The sequence below is a fragment of the Pseudorasbora parva genome, chromosome 16 (genome assembly GCF_024679245.1).
Source record: "Pseudorasbora parva isolate DD20220531a chromosome 16, ASM2467924v1, whole genome shotgun sequence".
Classification (NCBI taxonomy): domain Eukaryota; kingdom Metazoa; phylum Chordata; class Actinopteri; order Cypriniformes; family Gobionidae; genus Pseudorasbora; species Pseudorasbora parva.
In genome coordinates, this window is record NC_090187.1 from 27,560,604 (window position 1) to 27,582,011 (window position 21,408).

A 21,408-nucleotide genomic window follows, 5' to 3' on the forward strand; every position below is an offset into this window, starting at 1 on the left:
CAAAAGATATCGAAACGTACATACCGTATGCTTGATGAAGGTAATAATACCGAAACATTGCTAATAAACATGTTTTGGATCCACTTTTATTAGGTGGCCTTAACTACTATGTACTAACATTTTAATGAATCATTTGATACAATGCACTTATTGTGTACATACATGTTTTTACATTGTACTTACATTTTAGAAATACCTGCATGTAATTACATCTGTTATTATTTCTGTAGTTACATTTGTAATTACACAGTTGGCACTTCCTTTACACCTAACCCTACCCTTAAACTTACCCATATCACCACACCTGTCCCTAACTCTACATGTATCCCACCTCAATATCAGCAAAAGTGCTTTGCAATACAATCCATTCATGGCTTTTTTTTGGTAATAATCAGTAGAGTGTTTGTCTTTTATAAATTTGATCAAACTCTTCGGCAATATGAAGGATGCAATAGTACTCTATAAGTACTCAAGATCAACATGAGATTGGCAGAAATCAATGTGTGTGTTATGTACCCTTTAAAACACAAAATCAAGCACATCCTGGATACATATGGTTATGTAAATTCCAAACTAGCCTATTTATTCCAAGATTTCTGAAGACATTCAGACATTTTTTTGCAGTCAATCAGGCAATACACAGGCTTATAGATTTTAAAAATATGTACTTTTATTCATCCCTATTTGGTACCTTGATTAAGGACTTAAGGAATATTTTCTCTTTGTAGCACCCCCAATTCAGGCTTTTTTGTTTTTGCTGTCTTATTTATGTGCCATGATCAGTGCTCTACATTGCCTGAATGCAAAAATGACAAGCAGCAGTGATGAAGACATTCTTTCACAAAGTTACATACTGAAAAAGATGATTGGTTCCTTTTATTGGTAATTAATCTTCTGGTTTCCCTGCTCTGAATGTCCTGTGTGTTAATTCAGGCTTCTCCTGATTTGCATATGCATAAGCCAGTCAAGTTATCGGTTAGTGGTGATGATTGCACCTTTTACTGAAGTCACAGCCAGTGTTGAAATGAGCTTGGTATATTTCTTTTTGCCACCATTTCTGTAATGGCTGTATTTGTGAGTTAATTTATCTTGCTCTAATAGGTACATTTGCATCTAGTTTATAGGAGGCTAGTAGTTATTTGTTATCTTGTTCATGTCTATTATATGATTTACAGGATTTATTAAGTACTGGATGCTGAACCTCATTATAAGCACTTTGAAGCATCTCTTGCTCAGCAGTGCCCTTGAGGGATTTTCTCAACAGATAGGCTGCTCTAGGCGGTTACCTCACCAATGTGACTCCATTACTACACATTATTCACAAATTTGGTCAAAAATGACAAAAACGACACTGCTTTTCCAAACACTTGCTGTTTATTATGTAGGGTTTGGCCGATAGACAATGCCCTCAGCCATTGCTGATGGCTGACAGACATTACAATGTTGACCCCCCAGACAAATACATATGCAATAAGGTCAGCTGCAAAAATAACCCTGTTTTAACGCCAAAAGAGGGTTTGCGCTGGTGCAAGCTGTTAGTAAACTTGGCCCTAGGTGTTTTACACAAACAAAAAACAATAATATTTGCTAGCACCATTATCCTGTTTGAAGTGAGAAGAGCGTCAAATCAGTGGTGCGGTCACACCACAAGCACTCAGGATCATTTGTGGTAATGATATTTCAGCGCTATAGCCTCTAATAGTTTTATCTAAAGCCAAACGTACTTCATTCAAGCCCTTTCCTTCTCCAGAAGCCCACCACACTATGGTCGTTTCAGTTTCACTGTAGATGCCAATTTGGTAGACAATGCCCAACCCTATTATTAAGCTACAGAGTATCTTTGTATATTCAAATATAATTGGCTTTGTCTTTAGTTTTGCTAACTCTTCATTCATTCATTCATTCATTCATTCATTCATTCATTCATTCATTCATTCATTCATTCATTCATTCATTCATTCATTCATCCATTCATTCATTCATTCATTCATTCATTCATTCCAAGTTGAAATTGTATAATTCAAAGCTCTGTTCCAAAATCTAGTGAGCTGCCTAGCTGGCTGTGACTGATTTGGAACACATCCACAACAATAATGAATAAATTAGTCTGGTTACAATTATACAATTATGTACTAAGTAATAGTAACTAACTACTTGTACTTGCTATACAATTAGGGTTATGGTTTGTTTTAGGTTAGTTGCATGCAACTATGCATAATTGACTGTTATTACTCTAGTAACTACATGTAAAATGTTTTACATGGACATTGTAAAATAAAGTATTACAGTTAGTTTGTTATAATTATGATTAAAGTATGCTTTCATTTATCATTTCCTTTATTTACTATATTTATAATCAGCATTTCTTTCAACTTTGTCCCCAGTCTTGCATTTCTGTCAGGACCACTATCGTCAAATATGATTGATTGACTATTAGCATATAGTTTTGCTTGCCGGTATGGTTCTGTTCTCAGTAAGAACTTCCGGTTACACTTTATTTTGATAGTCCACTTTAGACATTCTACTAACTATAAGTAACTTTGCAACTACATGTCAACTAACTCTCATTAGAGTATTAGTAGACTGTCAGTAGACTGGAGGGTTATGGTTAGTTGTTAGGATTTGGGTTAGTAGAATAAGTTGAATTGGAGTTGCCAAGTTACTTATAGTCAGTAGAATGTCTGTTGGGGGACAGACAAAATAAGTTTTAGTAAATATTAATCAGACAGTCTACAAATACTCTAATGACAGTTAGTTGGCATGTAGTTGCAGAGTCAACTATCAATATTTAACCTGACAAAAAGACATTTATTCAGTGTTGTCCATATTATATTTCAACGGCATCAGCATTGTGAACTTTGGTAATGACACGCTCAAAAGTATATACTTTTTCTTCACAAAAAGTGTACATACTTTTAGGACGTAGTATAATTAGGCGAATTGGGACGCAGCATATTTGTGCTCTGATTGATTTCGTATTCCTATAGGTAGACGTGATCAGCTGACAGTCAGCTGATGTGAGCTTGACTGAAATTATCCGCCAGAACTGACGTTATATGCTTGATTATTTTCTTTTCATAATTTTAAGAATATATGTTAATCTTAATGTTTATCTTAATTATCATAGATTTTTCCTTATTTCCCCTTTTCTTTATTATTATTATTTTTAATTAATTTCCCTTCTGTATGAAGAATAAATGCAATGCTTTCGGTTTGAATGGTCTACGTTTTGAATGCATGCCTAAGGTGCCTTAAAATGCTGTCTAGGTAGGCTGCTCACTAGGATTTGGTACAGAGCTAAATGTTCAGGACAAACTGTGCTCCAGGGGACATAAATCTCATCTGGTTTCCATGGTGACACTTAATAATGACCCAGTCAAACCCTTGTTCTTTAGTCTGGTATGTTATTGTAATTCAGATGTTCTGAAGAGGAAGGCTGTCCTGATCCACCTCATTGACTTTGTCTGTGATTACATGTGTTTACCATCATCTGGCTATGCCTAATTTCTTCACACTGGTACACAATGTTAAAAACGCCCTTTATACATCTGTCAGCTTGCTGTTGCAATCATTAATAAAATATCATTAGAGAGAGCGAGGGAGGGGGGGGGGGTACAAATGATCTACAGACAAAGAGATTTAGTAGGATTTTCCTAACAGAATAGCTATGTTGGAAAGGCGATATGGTTTCAGTCTGGTCTGGAGTTAGTCTTGGGATTTGTTTTTCAATTTATTTCCTGTGAAAGGCATTTGCATCTTTTTTAAATTATTTGACTCATAATGCATTTTCTAAGAAACATTTTTTTTCTATAATCACAGCTTTGTGAATAAGCCTTTGAGTTTAACAAAAGAGACAGAGGGCGTGTTACATCATAAAGAACAGTACTCAAGTCAGACCCTGTGCCAATGAATTATGGTTGGTTTGCGTCACTGGATGTGGGAATAAACCCTAATCTCCTGTTAGGTACAGATAATGTGTCTTTTAAATCATACTGCAGCATGTTCTCAGTGTGAACATTTTATCTCATTCCTTGTCTCTCTCCACACACACACACGGACATAAACACGTGTAAATATATTACTGGGACTCTCATTTGCAAGAATAATGAAAGGAGCCTTAGTAAAAATGGCTAAGGGCAGTAAACGTATTGTTCATTTATTCTAAATGCACTAAGATTGTTATTTATTCAAGCATATTTCAAGGGCCATCATAATATTTAGGGGCACTGTATTGATAGTATGCCTCTATTTCTTGGATGTTTTTAATATTATTGTATTTATGCATTTAGATTTATTATTATTGAATCTTTTGAAGTATATTATTGTATTTAATTGTGTATGTTTTTTTTCTCTCCTTTTTTGCAGGCTGAATGGTTGTGTTTGAATTGTCAAACCCAGAGAGCTATAGCTGGGCAGCTCGGAGACATGGAAAAAATATCAGTATCTGACCCTGTATCCACAAAAGATAAGCCTACAGTCACTCCCAAAACGCAACTGTCAGAGACTCCTGCGCCTTCACAGACACCTACTCTAAAGTCCAAGCCAAAACCATCTGCTGGAAAGCAGGCAGAGGAGAAAACCGCCCTTACTACTGTTGAAAAGTCAGCTGTGACAACTTCAGCAGTCCCTGCACCTCTCTCTGTTGTTCCAACCACAGATATGCTGCAGACTGAGAAGCCAGCTGTGGTGGCACTAATACCAGCTGCAGAGTCTCAGAAAGCTGTTATTGCTGCTGCTGAGGTCACTTTGAAAGAAACAGGCAAAGACAAAATCCCAGACGAGACACAAGATGATAGAGGATCAATGTCTACACTTCCAGCAGTGTCAAAGGTATAGTATTACTTACACAGTATTGAGCAATGCAAGAAGCTGTTTTTTTAACCTTATTCAAAGACTTGTTTATATTATATTGTTATACTACAAAATAATATTCTGTTGGAGGTGTGCCTGTTTAAAGGAGACAATAGTAATTTCAGTTTTTTACAGAATTAATTTAATTGTTTTCTTTCTTCATTATACGCAGGTTAAAGAGGATACATATACTCAGCCTGCAATAAAAGGACAACAAGAAGATATTGTAATACAAATGGATAGCAGTATTTCTGAAATGTATAAAGTAGACACTTTAAAAGCAAATGTTAAAGAGCAACAAAGAAAGGACATCATGCCGTTTTCGGTAGAATCATACAGCTCGGCTGAGGAAGAGCTTAAGGAGATACAGAGAGTCAGTGAAATGGCCATAAAAGAGACAGCTACAAAACTCTTACCTGTTAGAGCACATGATAGTGTAAAACAATACCATGAGGACAGCAGTGAGAGTGAACCCTCCCCTCAGATACAGAGAAGAAGAGTAAGGCCTCCTTCCTCCAGCAGTGAAGAAGACAAACTAGACAGTTCAAATTCTGGAGATGATGAGGAGTTCATAAGAAGACAACTTATGCACATGGGTGAAGATGATAATTTACCATCTGATGAAGAAAACAATGTCAGAGAATACCAACAAACACAGCAAGAAACCAGCGAGGCTGAAAAATCTGATGATTCCATAAAGCATAAAGGTGTCCTAAATAAACTTACTGTAGAACCTGAGGAGAGATCTGATATCAGCCTGTCTTCTCATGACCAAGATGATCTAGTTGCCCAAGTCATCCCTGTTTCAGAAGCATTCGAAGAATTCAGAATGCAAATAGATGAGTCAAATGACAATGAGAATATCATAGCTTCTGACACCACAGCAGTTGCCATTACACAAAAAACTCCTGTTAAACAGAGCACAGAGGAGTATGAGAGTCTGATTGAAGACTTGTCCAAGGGTGATGGGTCTTCCAGTGTTCAGGTATCCAGCATTACACCAGGAACAGCTTCACCTACTTCTGTCTCCTCTATTGATGAAGACAGTGACAGTAGCACAAATGATAAAAAGGTGAGAACAGAAAGTAAACAGCAAAGAAAGGCAAAACACAGACCACACAGCCAGGCCCTTCCCACTATAGAGGACTCGTCTGAGGAGGAGTTACGTGAGGAGGGTGATCAACATATGGAGCAGGAAGATGAACGTGATGATCAGCAGCAGTTAAGAAAGGTCCCAAAAAAATGTAAGACAGAAAGAGATGATCTGGGCATGCAAAGGAGACGTGAGCATTTGACTAAAACTAATAAATTACAGCAGGTTACAGGGATGGAGGAACACAAGTCCTCCTCTTTCTCTGACATTTCACCTAGTGTTGAATCTGAACCAGATAATGCAGAATACAGAACATTATCATCTGAAACACAAGATGCTGCAGATAAGCCATTAAAGAGTGCTGAAGAGGTATATGAGGAAATGATGCAAAAAGCACAGGAATACAAAACATCAGATAAATGCACACCACCTGATATTGAACCATTATATGGAGGCATGTTAATAGAGGACTATGCTTATGAAACTTTAGTTGAGGAACAAGAACAAGCTGCAACAGCTTTTGGTAAAGACACCCATAAGCAAGATTTCAGAAAGATGTCTGATCATGAGTCGGTCAAGATACTTATGACACCAGATGAGGCTTATGAGGAAATGATGCATAAAAGGAACAAGATCTCGCAAAAAGAAGAGGAGGATCAGCAAACACATGCATCAAAGGTCGACACATCCTTACCACTTTATGTTAGTGACACTTGTTATGTGACTATTTCTGGAAATGATGCGCTTACTACAGATAAAAATGCAAAGCCACTGTTGCAAACAGAGGATGCCTATGAAGAGCTACTAAAAACACAAAAAGATGTTTTAACACCAGGAACAAGTCCAACACAATCAACTCCTGTGTCTCCTGCCTCCCCTCTGACTGTTTCTGAGTCATCATATGATTCCCCCGAGGTGATACTCATCCCTTCAAGTGAAGAAGAAGACAACCTAGCTGAACCTATCGAGTGCATTTTGGAGCCTTATATTACAGAGTCAACATCTACTCAGGATGTATCTGTGTATAAAGCTTTATATCCAATTCCAGACTTAAAGATCACTCAGTGCTCCTCTGGTGAAGAGGAAGTTGAAGAGGAAGTTGAAGAGGAGGACAGTATCACACAAGAAAAAATGTCCCCTGAGCCAACTGATATTGCTCAAAGTGAGGAGAAACCACAAGCCCCAGAAGAGTCATTTGAGTCGGTTCCCATTTCTGTAATCTGTGAAGTTCCTTCAATAAAGCATGTTGTGGAGACAATAGCAATATCACCACTGTCTCCACCGACATCTCCGGCAGTCTCATCCCCAGATTCAAATATAGAATTTACAACTGCACCGTCATCCTCTCCAGATTCTGGCCAGACATCTACTCCAGCTAGCCCAAGTGTTGCTGATGTTTCTACCCCAGTTGTAATTCACATGCCAGACGTAGTGTCTGAGCAAGCCACAACATACCATTCACTTGCAACTGCTCCTGTTACATCTCCCACACAGATTGGATCCTCTTCACCAATCATTCAAGCCTCACCACATGTCTCAGAAAATGCTGACACTTCGCCTCCGTCTAAAGTTATTGTTGCAAAGCCAACACTAGGTCCAAAACCAAACCTGGCTCCAAAACCAACAGTACCAAAATCTACACAGAAAACAGTCCCTACTCCAGATAGGGTGTCCTCTTATACACTGGATTCAGCTCTTCATGATTCAGCTCAAAAACCTTTGGCTGGTGCAGTACATGAACCAACTTCTGTTCCTAAACCAGCCTCTACCGACAAACAAACTGTTGCACCAGTGACTTCTCCAAATGTAGACAATGTGAAAACTTCTACAACTACTGTTGCTACACCTATTGTTCAATCTCAAGAGGCACATTTAATAGAAACTTCTGTTGTTGTTCAAATGCCAGATCTTGTGTCCCCTGCATTAGAGCATACAGTCCTAGAACAAGCTTCACTTTCAGAGCCTACTGTTCCGTCTGTTGCACACAGGAATCAGATTCCTACATATACCCCCAGTGTTGCCCAAATGCCTCCCCTAGTCACATCTCCATCACAGTCAGTCTCTGGTACTTGTCCAGTATCTTCTCAAACCCATGCCACACTTCCAGCAACAGTTTCATCAGTGGATCAAGCACCTATTTCTGTTTTAACTATAGTATCAGACTCAATACCAGCAAGTGTTGTCTCTACAGAGCAAACCATCTCAGTTGTTGAACAAGTAGTCACACCAGCATCTGCCTGTACCACTATATCTGCTTTAGCAAGAGGGACTCAGCCACTGACCAGTGTTTCTATTCAAATTCCTATTCAGAGATCAGGGGAAACCAGATTAGACATGGCACCCCCATTTGGCCAAGCAGCCCCTATTTCACCTTCAACAGATCACATAGAGTGTATTGCTGCAAAGACAGTCTCTGTTGTTTCTCCTACTATTACTACAACTGTTGCTTTTGGAGCTGCAACCTCCCAACCAGTTCAATCTATAATGGCTGATATTCAGCCAAGGGTGGCAGAAATACTGCAGGAAAATGTACCAGATGATGTAATTTCTTCACAACAATCAGTTTCACAAAATATTTATCCTTCTGTACAAACACAGGAAGGTCACATTGCTGTTCCAAGTCTGGAAAATGTTGTGGTTAAAACAACTATTGAAGATGGTAGAGGCCACCCTGGTATTGTTAGTGTTTCTCCTTTTACTTATCAAGCGACAGTATCAAGTTTCATCACTGATTCAACAGTTCCACCTTGTATGGCATCTGCAAAACCTCATGTGTCTCAAGAAAGAACAGATAGACCAGTGATTTCATTTCCACCACCTCCCACAGCTTCACCACCAGAACTGCCATATAGCACATTTCCTAAGGCTGATTTTAACCAGCAAAATATTTGCTCAACACCCTCGTCAGTTACAGCAACTCCACCTGAACCCCCAGCAAATATGGCTGGCATGACTGTAATACAAGCTGTGACCCCAACACACAAATCACCACCACCTGTTCCCCCCAAACCTGTCTGTATTCCCCCAGGACTAGTATTTAGTCACAGATCAAGAGAGAGCGTAAAGCCACCGGTTAGCCCCGAACCAGTAGTTGTTCAAGCAGTTCGTGCTGCAACTTTGCCAAGAACAAGAGAACCTCCAAATGCATTGTCACTAAGTTTGACTGCCCCTGTGGACACCAAGCACAGTGCTTCATCACCAAAATCACCCTTGTCACCCAGATTTGCTAGAACTCTTGAAACATATGTGGTGATAACATTACCCTCAGAACCAGGATCACCTGTGGAGGGCATTACAACTCAAGCACATATGAGAAGATCATCACTTCCAACTTCCAGGCAGCAGGTTCCATCTGATGCTCCAAGATTGTTTGCTCCAGCTGTAGAGGATGCACCTGTGTCATTAATTTCAGCACAAATTGTAGCAGCCCCACCAAAGGCTATCTCTGCTTTAAATGCAGCAGCGTCCTGTGAGGTGATGGCACCTGACTTTGCTTCAGTCTCAATGGAGACTCATTATATCACTCCAGCTGTGGATTCAACACAAAGTATTACAGCCCCTTGTGTAACGGTTCGAGAGATGCCTTCTGTACAACCATCAGTTTTAGTACCTCTTGTAGAGGCATCATCAGAAGTAGCGCAGACTACGAATATTGTTTCTCATGTCACAATGGAGAATACAATGCACTTCCCACCGCTGAATATAGCACCACATGATACAGCACAAGATGTAATGGCATCTTCTGCTTGGATTTCAGCAGCACCTGTTTCAGGAGTAGCAGCAGCACCACCACCACCACCCATTGCAATGGAACCAACATCATATCCAGAAATGATGTATACCACACCTTCCATGGGTTCTAATCATTTCATACCCTCAGTCTCAGTGATGAATACATCAAAACCAATAGCCTTAACCCCAGTGTCAGCTGTTTCTGGTGAGTCTGTTGCTCAGCATACAGTGAGTGGTGTACGACAAGAACTTGCGATGCAACAAATTCCAACAACATATTCTGTACCAATAACAATTACCCAGATTCCAATCCCAGATCAGAATGAAGACATTCCTGGTTTGGATATGGAAGAAGTACTAATAGTATCGGCTTCAGAAAAGGCATTGACTGACATGGATCCCTCATCAGTTCCAATAAAACAGCTTCAAGAGCAGCAAACAGTTTATAAGCAAAAACAACAATCTCCAGTAGTGACTTCTGCAACAGCTGTGCCACCATTACCAGTCACATTTACCCAATTTACTAAATCTATTGAGAGTCAAGAAATACGTGGTCAAGATAAAGTTATATCAAGCATGAGCCAAGTTTACTCTGCAATCTCAACAACTGAGCAGCATCCTGACACATTGCCTAATCTTGTAACCCAAGTTGTCACAACTGAAGTGCAAAGAACAACTGTGTCAGTTGTCCAGGAGAGGATTCCTGTTGAACCTATACCTGAACCTGTGAGAGCTACAGTCTTAATCCAGCCAGCCCATTCTAAGCCCAAACAGAATGGAAAAATACACTACCCTGGTGATGTTATAGATCTTACTACTTTTAAAGTCAATGTTACAATGACTGATCAAGGGATGGATCTGAGAGCCCCAGATTCAAGTAGGTCTTCCTTGTCAAGTGAATCAAGTGTACGACAGGCCTCTGCTGTACAGCCAGAAATTGTGAATCTTAGTGCAGAAATAACCCCTACTACCACACTCTCTGTTGTAACTGATAACATAACAATTGTCACATGCACAGCTACAATTGCCTACAACAGTAACACAGTTGACAAGCCAATGGACCTGGGAAATGCTACTTCAGTGCCTCTTCCACTTACCACGTATAATCCATTTGAGCCACTTGCACAGATAGTGTACAGACCTGTGAATTCTAAACCTAAGCCAACAACTAGTGCAGAGATTCCTATTAATCTGTCATACAGAGCTGTTGCAAGCACACCTTCTCCTCTAATGCCTGTTCCTGTAAATGCCACTGCTGGAATGCCAATGCATACAGAGCCATCAGCAGTTGGACCTGTAGACCTCACCACTTCTAAAACAATGAAAACCATGGTTGCTTTGTCCTCATCTTCTGGAGTGATCACAACTGTTGTGGAAGATGATGGTACACCAGTTGACCTTACATATGGAAGACAAACTGTTTGCTGTGATGTAATTTACAGGCTTCCTTTCACAGGAAGCTGCAGAACACAGCCACCTGTCACCACACAACCAGACAATCAAATTGGCTATCAAATTAATATTGCCACAACACCTGTCATTGAAGATCTCAGTACCATGAATGCTTCAATATCAAACAGTAACTTCAAAGAACCTGAGATCTTTGGGTATGAAAGGAAGAATGGATTCACCTATCAGAATGGGGCATCAGAGGGGGCTATAGATTTGACATCAACTAAAATGTCAACAGGTCAGTATATACAGTATTGTATGTATTATTTTGTATGTTAGTTTTGAGAAATGTACCTTATATTGGTTGCCCCCTATTTTTCCTTATTTTAGATATTTTTGTTTACTCTATAGTTTACTATATTTTTGTTTACTTTACAAATGTCTTGATTTTCATTCTTGTGTTTTTCTGTTCTTTTTTTTTTAAACAGATGCATGCATTTGCCTTCGTGTTGTCCCTCAGTGTTTTGGCTTTGCATCCTGCTAGTCTGATGACACTGACAAGAAATGTGCATGCTCTTTGGCTTCCATTTCATAGTTAATTAATGTTGCATGAAACAGAGAAATTATCCATTTAGATACTGATGATGCTGCTATTTTTGTTTTCTCAACATAACAGAAGAAGCCTTAGACTTCTCAAAGAAAGGCACTTTGGCATTTACCGGGATCACCACTACTCCATATTCTCAAGGAACTTTGTTTGGCGTTAATAGTTTGCTAAGATCGACAAATGGCATTGTTTACTCATCAGTTGCTGCACCCGTTCCCTCCACGTATGCAATTACTACCCAACCAGGTTCAATATTTAGCACAATGTACAATAGTCTGACAGATTCTACAGAGCCATTTTCAGCACTTCAAAATCAGCCTGCTCCATATGGATTTGTAAACACCACAGGCACAGACCAATCAATGTTCACACAATCGGATATATCAAATGATATCCTACCTTCTGCATTAGCCAGTCTCCTTCCCTCATTGACAGCCTTCCCTGAGCTCTACTCAGATGCTACACTTGAGGCAATAGCAGCCTCCCTGGATACACTGGTATCGCCAAATTTTCCTGATTTAGATGACAGCAAGAGCCAGCAGTACAAGGCTGAACATGAGTTTTTACAGTTAGAGAAGTTGAAACAGCTGTGTCTAGCTGAAGAGCTTGAATGGGAGAGGCAAGAGATACAGCGTTACCGTGAACAAGAGCAGATCATCGTTCAGAAGGAGCTAGAGGAGCTTCAGAACATGAAACAGCAACTTCTAATGCAGAAAGAAGAGGAACGCAAAGCCCATCTGATTCTTCAACAAGAAACATTTGCACAACAGCAACTTCAGTTAGAGCAAATCCATCGATTGCAGCAGCAACTCCAGCAACAACTAGAAGATCAAAAGATACACCCATATGGGTTTAGGCCAAGTGACGGTATGTCCCCACCCATGAGCTCAGAAATTATTCTTGACTCAAAATATTCTGGGGGAGATAATGGACAGTACTGGCCAGTGAAGGATGATAACTCAACTTCATCTGCAGTGTCCACCCACGACTCTACAACAGGTCAAAACTGGCTAACTACAACCTCTGGGGCTTTTACACAGTATAGTTCAAACATTCCTGTGTCAGTGAGTGCACAGACAAAGGAACATTTGCAGTTATCCACAAACCTGCAAGATACAGCCAAGCAAGATCAAAGTGTAGTGTTAAGTGGTAAGAAATTGATTGAGAGTGGTGTTCAAACAGATGATGAAGATGGTGTTGAGAAGATACCTTCAGGTAGAAGGAGAAGAAGTAGGAGAAGTGTAGATAGCTGTGTGCAAACTGATGATGAAGATCAGGATGAGTGGGACGTCCCCATTCGGAGCAGACGCAGGTCTCGTTCCACTAGATATGCTGACGGGGAGAAGGGTAAAAGCTCCAAGGTATCAAGTATTGCTATTCAGACTGTAGCAGAGATTTCAGTTCAGACAGAGCATTCAGGGACAATTAGGAGATCTCCTGTTCGGGCTCAAGTGGACACTAAGGTAGATTTACACAGAGAGGGTCAAACAGAAAGCGATTCAGATATTACATCAGACAAAGATAAAAGACGTCTAGCGCCAGCTGCGATAAGTGTTAGCACACACCTGACAGCTGATGATGTTGGAAGCTCATTAATTACCAAATCTCCAAAGGTATTACGCTCCCCAGTTTCACCAGTGTCCCCAGGGAAAAGCTCACAGAAGATGCTTACTGCTGATTCATCAAGGCACCTCAGTAGTCCAAGATCACTAAGGCCTTCACAACGATCTCTGTCTGACCCCAAATCACTTAGTCCGACAACTGAGGACAGAATGATGTACCAGTACTCAGACACCTATTCAGTAAGTACTGCACTTTAAACCTGATTCATTCTTTATATATTTGTTTAATTTTGTCCTCTCCTAACTCTTGCATTACATACTGAGTTCTGTGTACTTCAAACCCAGATTGCAAGCAGTCATTGAAACAATGTTAAGTCAATGCTGATGTGTCAACGATAATTGGATTGACTTTGTTACAAAGTGAATTTGGTATTTTGCACCAATGTTGATTCAGTATTGAAAAAAAAAAAAATTTATATATATATATATATATATATATATATATATATATATATATATATATATATATATATATATATACAGTATATATATATTTGAATTTTAATATATTTGAATATATAGTTAACCTTAAAATAGAAATTCACAAAGATAATCAATAGTAATGTCATTAGCTACGTTTACATAGACACTTTTTGCTTCAATCTGAATTAATTCATTCTGATTGATAAATCCAAACGCAGTATTTACATTAACGCTAAATAAAGTGATCAGGTTGATGTGCACATTTATATTTCACAAGCTTCTGATCGGATAGAATCTTTTGACTTCTAATCTTCACTTTACAGATAATGAGTGGAAAGAGAATTTTCAGAATAACAGGACACTGATTTATGACACTTTATCCAACAGGAAGAATAGCTCTTTCTGCGTATCACACGTCATTATGCAATTTCTATGTCATTACACATTTACAGTACACTCCAGTTTTGGTTTTGCATGTCCTCTAAATCAGATTACAAAAGGAATAAACCAGCCCTTACAATCCAAATTAAATTTTAATCAGATCTGGGCAATTCATTCCGAAATACTTTTTTTTTTATTCAGATTGTGCTACTAGTCCAATTACATTCGGATTATTAGGGTCCATAGCCAGTGAATCAACTTTACACTTTGATGTTGATTCTACATCATTGCTTTTGAATCAACATTGAAATAATAAAAGTAATCTTTGATTATATTTGTATATTTATTAGGGGTGTAACAGTACACAAAACTGAGGGTTTTGAAATAACGGTTTGGTACAGGTTCGGTACAGCTGGGGAGAGAAACCTAAAAAATTTAATTGCTTTTTTTTATTAAACAGTGGTTTACTAAACAACTAATGTATATCCTTAAATTAATTAAGTTATAACCAAAAGTTTCTTACTTGCACATTACTATAATATTAAAGGTTAACAACAGAGCCCAAACTATTAGCCTAAATTCAGGTGCTATTTATTTTTAGACATAACAACACTACACAACATATTGTATGCAGTTTTTGCATTGACTTCTAAAACGAATTATACAATTATGTTTTAATCCCAATTCGTTGAGGAAATATAATCATTTATAGCCTACAGTGGTTGTCATTTTCATGACAGATTTATTTATTTTAACATACATTAAATAATGAAGACATATATAACATGTTAAGTGAAATATAAGGAATATAGGCTAATATAGTGCATACATTTAGCGAATTAGTTCATCTCTCTAGCGAACTAAAAAGCTGTGTAAACTAAATGACTTGCCTGAGGTAAATGCTACGCGACGTGCTGTTTACAAGCTTTTTTATTGACGTCTTTCTGTGATTGAAACACTGATTGAGTGGCTGCACACGACACATGATACGTTTTAGTAAGTTGTAATATATCCTTCAACAGACCTTAAGATGTTAATTCATGTTTATTCTTTGACTAGGAAGAGATGATCACGTTCACTCTCGTGGTTCTAGGTTCTTTCTTCTTAAGTTCTTTCTAGTTTATATATGTATATATATATCCGTTTTGGTACAGGACTTCCCGTACAGTACAAAAATCTGGGCCCCGTCGTAAAACCAGTTGAAAACCACTGGATTAGAGCACATTGAAAATGGCCATCATGGTTTAAAAACACCCCCCTAAATGGGGAACACATACCCTAAACCTGACCTGAACCCATGTAGTTGTAAGTACACGTACTGTAAAATAAAGTGGAACCCTGCAGATATGCATACCTGCATGCTATTGTGGTCATCAACTACAAATCACAGTTTGTTACAACGTAGTCTCATTTTAAAAAACGTACCTGTGGCAATGTTTTTGCAAACTGCAAAATAAGTACCAGTTTCCAACATAAATTAACACTAGATGCAGTAAAACAGCAAGCACTTTTTATTGTTTTCATAAACACTTGAAAGATGATGATAAGAGGGGCAGATTATGGACCAATGACATGTTTTCACATGGCCCCTTGCACAATATTACGTTATGACCTCAAAAAATGTTTTTACCATAGTGCATGATTTATAAACAAATATATTCCTGTTCCGAAAAAAAAAAAAAAACTAAACATGCTTTTAGCCCCATTTCACTTTGAAACTGTTGCAAAATGTGCACGACACAACGTATTTTGGGGTTTGCAAAGATGTTGCCACAGGTACGTTTTTCCAATGAGACCAGGCTGGTTTATTCAATGTCACTGTCTCTGCCAATGTGTTTTTTTGGCTTTTATCAAAATTTCAATGCTGATCCAACACTTTAAAATGTCAATCTGAACCAAAATGGTTTGGATCAAAACTAATCAAATTTTAATCCACAGAGCAAAGGTTCTCAGAGCAGTACACCAGTTGGCACTCAGAAGAAAGTAAAACGCACCCTACCTCATCCACCACCGGAAGAAGATCCCATCATTGGCCTTTCTGGGTACTCCACTGCTTCTGCCAGGAGACGAATGTGCAGGAACACCACTATGGCGCGGGCCAAAATCCTCCAAGACATAGACAAAGAGCTGGATTTAGTTGAACGTGAGTCCTCAAAACTTCGTAAGATACAGGCAGAACTTGATGAGGAGGAGAAAGAGATAGATGCTAAATTGAGATATCTGGAGATGGGTATAAATCGAAGAAAAGAGGCTTTACTGAAAGAGAGAGAGAAGAGGGAGAGAGCCTACTTACAAGGAGTGGCAGAAGAGCGAGACTACATGTCAGATAGTGAGGTCAGCAACATCAGAGAGGCACGAGGTAATGGTCATGGACTAGAACGGCCACGGACTGCCCCACAGTCAGAGTTTAACCAGTTCATTCCACCACAGACTGAGGCTGAGGCCCAGTATGCACAGCTTACAAGCCCTTACTCCCATTATCAATATGCATCCCAAACAAGTCAATATCCTCAGCAGACGTACCAGCAGCAGTCTCTGTACCATCAGCAGGTGTCCCCCTACCAATCCATCTACTCGTCAGTGCCCTCACTCAATCAGCAGTCCCAGCAGACTGGCTATGACCATTCCTCACTCCTTCTGATGCAACAGAAAACCCGTCAGACAACTTTGTCTGACTTAGAACCAAAGATTACGACAAACTATGAGGTCGTACGCAACCAGCCCCTCCTAATTGTCCCTACATCCACAGAGAGTGTCTATGGAGTTTCCCACCTCGGTGGTAAATACAGTAGCCTTGATCTGAGGATGGGCCTTGAAGAGAGAGCCAGCATGGCCAGCAGCCCCATGTCCAGCATATCAGCCGAGTCCTTCTATGCAGAACTCGATCATCACAATGCAAGGAACTATGTCCTGATTGATGACATCGGTGAACTCACAAAGAGCTCCACGGGCCTAAGTTCAAGCTTCAGTATTGCAGATAAGGATATCAGCAAATCTGACCGACTTCTCCGGACTGCTGATGTCCGTCGAACAGCAGATGTGGCAGACTTTCTCGGTCCTCTTCAGGCTTCTTCCCGACTGCATTCCTATGGTAAAGCTGATGAGGATTCTATGGAGGAGCCCTATGAATTAAAGTTGTTGAAACAGCAAATTAAGCAGGAATTCAGACGAGGTACAGACAGCCTTGAACAGCTTACAGGCCTGCCTCACTACCTCCACTCTGACACTAGTTTCAGACATTTCCCTAAAACTGAAAAATACAGCATTGGGAGACTAACTTTAGAAAAGCAAGCTGCCAAGCAGCTTCCTGCCTCAGTTCTTTACCAGAAACAGTTAAAGAATAAAAAAGCAATAATTGACCCTAAAATTACAAAGTTTTCACCTATTCAAGAAGGCAGAGACCTTGAAATAGACTACAGCAGCTTTTTGGCCTCAGCCGGCTCATCAGTTGGTGGACTGTCTGCCAGGGCAAGGCTCCTGCAGGATGAGATCACATTTGGTCTTAGGAAGAACCTAGTTGAACAACAGAAATATTTGGGTTCCGCTCTTAATGTTAACCTGGCTCAGTCAGTCAACTTTGGCCAGTCTCTCAACCTAGGGCCTACCATAAGGTCTTCCCTCCACGATGACGGCACTTATCCCAGTGGCACTCGGTCAAGACCTTCTTCTAGGCCATCCTCTGTATATGGACTGGACCTATCTATCAAAAGAGACTTATCAAACTCTTCACTACGACTGAAAACAGAGGGTGAGGGCATGGATTCACAGTTTGTATCTAGGGCTAAACCAACAAGTCTGCCAATTAGTCAGAGCAGAGGTCGAATTCCCATTGTTGCACAAAACTCAGAAGAGGAGAGTCCACTGAGTCCTGTTGGTCAGCCCATGGGCATGGCCAGAGCATCTGCCGGCCCACTCCCACCCATCTCAGCAGACTCAAGGGACCAGTTTGGCTCCAGTCACTCTCTTCCAGAAGTCCAACAGCACATGAGAGAGGAGTCCAGGACAAGTGGCTATGAACGAGACATTTCCTATATAAAGGATGACCTTCAGGGGGCCATGTCAGATAGTGAAGGTAAATTTGTTATGAGATCTGTTATCTTCAATCCCAGCTTCTGTTGATAATGTCTCTTTTGTATTTATCTGAAATCATTATTTATATTTGTGTGTAAATTCAGGTGTTACATTTTCCTTTACATTGTTCATCTTTTGTTTCATATTTACTTTACAATTTGCAGGGTGTTACATTTGCATGTCATTCTCTTAAATTAAAATTTTCACCTTCATACTGTATGTATAAATAGTATAGATTTGTATGTATAAAAGCTTGCCTATGTGTTTCTTGAGGAATTTGCATGCCACTTGCATGCAAAAAAAGGAACTTATTTGTTTTATCATATACATATAAGATGAGAGACAATTGTGGAGATCTTAAAAACTATTCATTCAGCTATTTTAATTCATTATGCGTTCAGTGCCTCTGTTATTTATCACAGCACTAAAGACTTATCCTGTAATCTTTTAATAACTGGTTATCTTAAGAAGCACTATATTTGTCTATTTTTAATTATATAAATATATATTTTTATAATATTGCTATGTTTCATATTAGGAAAACAAAAACAGTTATGCGGTTGAACTGTAGAAAATAATGTAGTCGATGTATATCTTTCCCTTTTCTGTCCTTGTGGACAATAATTTGTGCTTTTGCCAAGTGATAAGATAAAGTTGTAAATTAAACGAGGGTTAAGGGAAGTTGATCTGTTTATAACATGCAGTAATCGGAGCTTAGTTTTTCATCACCTCCATATATACAACTTATAACTTGCCTGTTTTACAGTTTTCTTCTTCATGTCATGTAATGTCTTTCATAGGTGTGTTTCCAATTTTCATTCTCAATAAATTCTTGCTATTTCAGTTTTTTTTTTTTTTTTGCATGGCTTATAAATGGAAGTTTGACAACATCTTGCATGTTACATGAAGATTAATATGTTTTCAGTGAATATACTATTCATTCTCTTTTTGTGTTTTTCATATACATTTATTCTTTTTACTGAAGTGAACATTAAGCAAGGATTACAATTTTAAATTACCCAGGTATTGGATTGTTTTGAAGTCTGTCTTAGTGCTGGGTGGTATACCGGTTCATACCGTATTCCGGTGTTTATTTTTGTTGTAATATGAATTTTTTTATTATACTGCAATACTGGTGTATGTTACTTAAACAGTGTTTCGGACCGCGGCGCAGCACAACACTGTTTGAGAGGGGTCCTGTTTCACTGTTGCACTGTAGTGAGAGCACAGCTGAGATCGAGTTTAACAACGCTCACCACAGGGATCATATAGATCAGATACCACCATGATGAGTGTGTTAAGTTTTTTATGGAAATATTTATTATACTCTAGTGCTTTAAACATAAACCAGCAACATGTATATGCATGTTTAATCACGTCTTCTTGAAATGAAATATATATATGCGAAACCGGTATAATTTTGACAAATACCGTGATATAATTTTTTGCCCATACCGCCCAGCACTAGTCTGTCTTATACACAATTTGTGAGATAATTGCAGTTATTTTCTGTAAAACATTTTTAATCTGTAAGCTTTCATAGGTCTCTCAATGCCAATAAGATAACAGTATTAAGAACACTTTTAAATACCCTCTAGATTGGGATATTGTGTTGAACATCAAGCTGTTTGGAAAGCTTAAAATAAGCCAGGTGTAAAGATGGTATAAATTGTAAATATAAATGTTGCTTTTAAACGCTAAATGCTCTGCTGGGTTGACACAGATGTGACCCTACATTATGCTCTGTAGTGAGAGTATCAGACATGGTTTGTGTTTCTGAAACAGCCAAATTAGCTCTGCTTATATTCACAGTCCAAGGAACTTTACAGGTTCAAAAAGTACTTTCAGTAGCCTCAGTTTATATAGACAATCTGAAATCATAAATAACCACTGTTTTAAGCCACCCATTTTGCTCTGAAATGTATTTTGTGTAGTAATTGCAAATATGCTGCAGATGCTGTCAAGAGAGCTTAGTATAGTTTAGCTTAGTTTTGAAGTCTGGACCATTTCATTTTAAGACTACTACTTTTGGTGTTACTAAACAAATAATTTATTTTGTAAAGTTCAAAACATCATATAGATAGTATTATATTAAATTGTCATTTACATTTTGCTTTACATTTATTACTTTTACTGGAACAGATGCTGATACAAAACATCAATGCTGCAGAATGTTTTTAAAAGGCTCTCTAGAGTAAAATATAGATTGCAAAGGTGTGTTATTTAGATATTTTAGAAAATTAGATTATTGTATGTATTAGATATTTGCAATAGTACAAGTTATCCAATTGCACTGCATAACAGTGTATAACAATGTGTTTTCATTGGCACAATATAGCTCTGTTTTAAGGCTAATTTTACTATGAATTCTCTGAAATACAATGTTTGCACTACAGCTGGAGGTCCTAGCTGGAATGTGAAAGGTGAGAACTGCTGTTCAGCAACCTTCAAAATATCATAAAGCATAAACCTACTTTCATGCGTGCCATACTGTAGTCTTGAGTGACGGGCATTTCTCAGTGGTGCACCTCAGACCCATCCTGGTGTTCATTATCACTGCACTTCCTCAAGGTCTCTCTGACATAGCCTGATCATATCAACCAGGGCACATACATGTCTACATACACAAGTAAATATGTGTGCATACATAGCAGAAGCCTAGAATAAGTGATAGGCTCATTATAAAAAGTTACTCCAGCAACCTTTATCTTGCCCCACCAAAATGTCACTAAGGTAATGAAATCCTCTGAAACTAGTTGACATTGTAAATACAGAACAAGGGAGCTATTTTGGTGTTACATGATAAAAGTCAGAGTTATCTGTCCTTTTGATAGTGTGTTGGCCAGAATTAGATGGTTCGTGCCATGCCAAATGGTTCCTCCAATTTTGGTTATAAAGCGAATGCACTGTTGATTTAAGGTGACATTTCCTTGCAGAAGGAGCTAGGAGCTAGCAGACATATCCGGTTGTCTGTTTTCTTCTCACTCTATTAGGAGTCAAATGATGGTTTGTGGCATACTACAGTGCTGCCTCATGAATAAAAAAATGCTTCGCTTATACAGTATTGTAATGAAGGCACCTGCATGTTGTGCAAAATACCCAGTAAACATAACAGAAGACATTGCTCGCCAGATCTATTTTAGGTATGTGCTGACATGTCTGCCCTAGCTTGTTATGAATTATTCTAGGAATTCCTAGATTTAATGTCTTTGAAGAAAATGCTAGACTGTCTGAAA

The 21,408-nt window shown here is 38.7% G+C and overlaps 1 protein-coding gene across 4 annotated transcripts in view; it reads left to right on the top strand.

Annotated features, from left to right (window-relative positions):
* Nucleotides 1-21,408, top strand: part of pclob (piccolo presynaptic cytomatrix protein b) — a 112,497-nt gene that overhangs the window by 57,191 nt on the left and 33,898 nt on the right. For 3 of the 4 annotated variants that reach the window (XM_067420143.1, XM_067420142.1, XM_067420144.1), the window contains exons 18-22: nucleotides 4,366-4,830; nucleotides 5,024-11,366; nucleotides 11,745-13,477; nucleotides 16,040-18,173; nucleotides 20,569-20,595. In XM_067420143.1, the coding sequence (XP_067276244.1) occupies nucleotides 4,366-4,830; nucleotides 5,024-11,366; nucleotides 11,745-13,477; nucleotides 16,040-18,173; nucleotides 20,569-20,595 (10,702 nt within the window). The remainder of the gene's footprint in view (nucleotides 1-4,365; nucleotides 4,831-5,023; nucleotides 11,367-11,744; nucleotides 13,478-16,039; nucleotides 18,174-20,568; nucleotides 20,596-21,408) is intronic. The other variant, XM_067420145.1, reaches the window with a different exon arrangement.